The sequence below is a fragment of the Choristoneura fumiferana genome, chromosome 10 (genome assembly GCF_025370935.1).
Source record: "Choristoneura fumiferana chromosome 10, NRCan_CFum_1, whole genome shotgun sequence".
NCBI classification, from domain to species: Eukaryota; Metazoa; Arthropoda; class Insecta; order Lepidoptera; family Tortricidae; genus Choristoneura; species Choristoneura fumiferana.
Window position 1 is genome coordinate 5,467,790 of NC_133481.1, and position 4,771 is coordinate 5,472,560.

At 39.0% G+C, this 4,771-nt stretch overlaps 1 protein-coding gene across 1 annotated transcript in view; it reads left to right on the forward strand.

Moving 5' to 3' along the window:
* LOC141431722 (uncharacterized) overlaps nt 1-3,268 on the forward strand; it is a 13,558-nt gene extending 10,290 nt beyond the window's left edge. Inside the window, exon 2 of the mRNA XM_074092899.1 lies at nt 3,162-3,268. Within this exon, the coding sequence (XP_073949000.1) occupies nt 3,162-3,268 (107 nt within the window). The remainder of the gene's footprint in view (nt 1-3,161) is intronic.
* Nucleotides 3,269-4,771: the final 1,503 nt, after the last annotated feature.

Consider the following 4,771-nt stretch of genomic DNA (forward strand, 5'->3'; position numbering starts at 1 on the left):
CACTTACGTTCGCTTCAAATTGTACAGTTAAAATTATGAAAACTTCAGCAGTTTACCATTTTTGCGGCAGATCAACTTTTTTTTAAATTTATATTTGTTGAAAAACGCACTGCCGCACAGAGAAATTAGGTTTTTTATCATGCAACAAAGTGGCTTGAGTCAGCGGACAAGGTTTATATATTATCATTTAATAATCGTTGATGTTTTACAGCAACTAAATATGTTTTTTTTAATGAAAGTCAAAGTCAAGTTAAAGTCAAAGTCAAAATATCTTTATTCAATTTAGGCTATAACAAGCACTTATGAATGTCAAAAAAAATCTACCACCAGTTCGGAAAAACCTCTGTTGAGAAGAATCCGGCAAGAAACTCAACGAGGTATATTTTTTGTTAAACAGATTTACAAGTGCGAAAGTGTGAAAGTGCCGGCTAAGGATAAGATAACTTGGATGTTTAAGGCGGTTTAAGGGTTTCTAAAAAAAATAATAATTAAAAAGCTTCTTTAGCTCTAGAGAGCAAATGTTACACTTTAGTCCCCATGCGCAGAGCTATTATGACTCACTTTAAGAGCATGAGAAATTATACCAAATTATACCGAATCTTTGCTGTCCTGATAAAGGGTGGGGCTACGGTTTGTGACACCTGTTTATCAACAAACGGTAAAATTAAGACGAAATTAATTCTGCGCTCTATAAAGCGTTACTTTTATTTGAAGCATTCCTTAATGACGAAGGTACCTACGTGTTCTAAAAAACGTTCTTAATGAGATATATTTATTTGCAACCTCTGAAGGGGGCGCCGCGCACGACTTAGAAGCGACGAGTGGGACATTTTTCTTGAGGGATAAAACGAATAGATTAGAGGTCTTAATATAAACGAAGCAGACTTTAGTACTCTCGAAAAATGCAAGCTGGGCGGTTGGGTACACTTTTGAATTATTAAAGCGCAGGGTTCACCGCTACCGCGTGCCGTGGGACATGCAATAAATTTTTCAACTCTTGTTTTTTCAATGATCAGTCTCAGGCTAATTGATATTTTCTGTGAAAGGCATGAACATTGATAATCGTCATCGTAGCTGCTTATAATGTAAATTGTAGAGGTAAAAAAGTCACTCTTTGTATGAACCTAGACCGGGTACGATGCTTGATAGACTTCTATAGCGGTACTATTTTGTATCTAGTTATTATGACTGACAAGATTATGATATGATCCTATCATGACTTGTGCCGTATGGAGTCGGATATAAATTTTTATCATCAATCAGCATCCCAGCCTATATAGGTACGTCCCACTGCTGGGCACAGGCTTCCTCTCAGAATGAGAGGGTTTGGCCCATAGTCCCCACGCGGGCCCAGTGCGGATTGAGAACTTCACACACAACATTGAATTACTTCGCAGCGTTGTGCAGGTTTCTCACGCTGTTTTCCTTCACCGTAAAGCTCATGTAAATTTCAAAATGGAGTTTCGCACATTAATTTCGAAAAACTCAGAGGTGCGAGCCGGGGTTTGAACCCACGATCCTCTGCTTGAGAGGCCATAGGGCAAACCATCAATTTTATTATATCCACGCATTATTTTGCACCTAACTACAGTTACAGACAGCGTCCGGCGTTAAAAGGCTTGACTCGGTACGTACAGTAGTTAGCTCTTTCATGGATAAATTAGTTTGAAGTAGATAACATAAAAGCGCAAAAAATAACACTTATAAGGTAGTAAATCGGCTGATTTAGTTACTTAAAATAACTAAATATAACATCATTTAAATTACTTGGATTAATTATGTGACCGTTCATAGCATAGGATCATTCTGTCGACCATTGTTAAGAACAACGTGTCGATAATTTTTAAAAATAATTAAATACCTAATCACATGCCGAGTCGTGACCTTGTTTAAACTAAGTCCGTAGAAGACGTAATCATGTCATGCGTTTAGGTATGTGTTAAGTGTTGTGGTGTTTTTAAGTGTACTTGATATGGGAAATTGGAAATGTTGACGAGTAGGTAACATTTCAAATAAATGTTTTTTTGCAAAAAAAACAAGCTGAGATATGAGGTGCATAGGGAAATTCGTGTCGGTACCGTTGACCATCAGTGGTGTAGCGGTATAGCACGCGGTACGGATTACCGAGGACCTGGGTTCGATTCCCAGTGATGGTCTTATTTTTCTGTTTTTTTCTGTGCATCTATATTTCAGTTTGTATTTTCAATTTACATTTCAAATATCTATAAAACATGGAAAACAGTCCGTTTAACCGGAGTAGCTAGGACAGCTCGCTCCCCGCCGCCCGCGCCCGCGCCCGCACCCCGCTCTGACCTCACCAGGAAGACGATGTTATTTCCACTCCAGAAATACAACACTGGATGAAGAGTATCGAAGACAGTCTAGTGAGGTGTGTGCCATTGCAGAAGCTGGAAAGCTGAATACGGTACAGAAATTGCGTATCAGTAATTTATTAATGTCTTAAACTTTCGGGATTTTCACTTATCACGAGTAACCACGGCCACTGTAATGTTGCCGAAACGTCGAAGTAAATATTACTCGTGTGTGTTAGCGTGATAAGTCCTGTGCGTGGTATTTTGACTATCAGTAATTTATGCCGAAATGTAGGTCATGGTTTCCTTTGACGACATGGTTAGAGAAAATTAATAATTTCGTACAGCCGGAACATGTTACTTCTATCAACCATCTACGAGAACAACAAATTGAAATCTAGCGATGAGACTAAATCTCTTGTCCAAAAATTGGTCAACCCCGAACAGATGAAGCTGCAAGTTAAAGGTTTGCGCAAGAGTCGTAATGGTGGTGTCGTAATTAGCACAGAAAACAATTGAGGATATCGAGAAATTGAAACAATCCGCCCAGATAAAAAACTCAGGCCTTACGATCGACGAAACGTAGGTCCTAGAATAATAGTAGTTATAGGAGTGCCCACATCCATGTTGGAAATCTACGTTATTTCCTGTTTGTACCACTAAAATTTAGCCGATAATCCTCAATGTGATAGTTACGATACGTTTTTCAGCACAATTAGGATGAGCCACGAGTCGGGAAAAAAGTATTCTGAAACTTGTAATTATGGCATATAAGTGCCTGCTGCTATACGTAAAGCCCTAATTAGTAAAGACAAAGTATTTATTAATTGGTCATCTTGCCCCTGTTAGAGACTTTACAGCATCTGCGCTACAAGGACGTGCTCAAGAGGCACCTTAACGCTTGCGGAATTGATCTTACAGGTTGGGAGGGGCTTGCTTCGAACAGGTCTTCGTAGCGTTCTACCATCTTCAGATCGATTGGCACTTTTGAAGAGAACCGCTTGACAGCACTCGATCTCAAACATCAAATTTTAAAAGACAGACCCAACCCTCCTATGCTTATACATACAATTCACAAGGCCAACTCTATTGTGCACCCTGCGATAGAGTTTTCAAGACTAAGTTCGGTCTAGCGAGCCATATTAGAGCGCACGCTAGAAAATAAGTGTTTTTCTTTGTTATTATAATGCTTTTTGCAAAAATTTTCAATGGATATATTTAGTCAGGGTCGCCGTCATCGAAACCGATGTGGAGGACTATATATTTAGATGTTATAAGTCTCAGCAATATGGTCATGCTGCCAAGTTTTGTCGGGAGTCAACCGTCACCTGCGGCCACTGTGGCGAGCAAGGCCACACCATAAAAGAATGCCAAAAGAAGTCAGATGATGCAAAGTGCGCTACTTGCTTGCATTTAAAAAAACCAAGCAACCGTATTACAGGTGATGCTGTCTGTCCGGCAAGAATTATGGCTGAAAAAGGTATATCATGGGCACATGTACAATAGATTACGAAGGCAACAAATAGCCACATTGCAACTAACTTTGTAAGAATAATATATTTTTTAATAATTTATACCACTGAACTAAAAGAGTTTCCTTGCTCACCCGCGACCTTACGATAGCTAAGCTTATGCAAAATATGCGTGTTCATGCAGTTCCTCCACCTCCACACTGAACACACACAAATCACACAAACACATCTATCACCACCACCACACTACACTGACGCGTTTCGAACTCAACCAGAGCTCATCTTCAGAGCAACACAACCGTACACCATGCTACCAGTTGTTAGACTAACAAACCACAAGCACCATTTTAATTTGTCACTGTAACTCCCCAAGTACCCACATTATATTTTATGAAACAAAACAAAACTACCCACAAATTATTAATTATTATTATTATTGTTTCATAAAGACCTATCCAACGATACCCCACACTATAGGGTTGGATGAGAAAAAAAAACACCCCAGTTTACGTCTATGGGCTCCGGAACCCTAAAAAACAAACATTGGAACATAGAACTTCCTCCTTTTTTCATAGAACTTCCTCCACAGTTACCGCTAACTGCGTTTAACTAGCCAAAACATCATAACTGCAATTATGATGTTTTATATCAAAACCATGAAACCGTTAATGCCAACTGGTCACAACAGAACGCTGCAATTTTAAGTATTAGATGACCACTACACGGAAACCGATGGTGTTGAATTGTTGATCACTGGCCTAGACTGCTCATCCCCAAGGACTCGCTTGTAAAAAACTGAAGTGCGAGTCGCATTCGACATAAGTAACGGGTGCAAATAACACATTAAAAAAACACATTTATTGTTGTATGGGGCCCCCTTCATTTTAACTGTTTTTACCTACTTTCATTTTCTTAATTGTTATAGTAGGAAATTATTTTTTCTCAATCATATTTTCTTCTTGCATATTTGATCAAGGAACAGGTTTC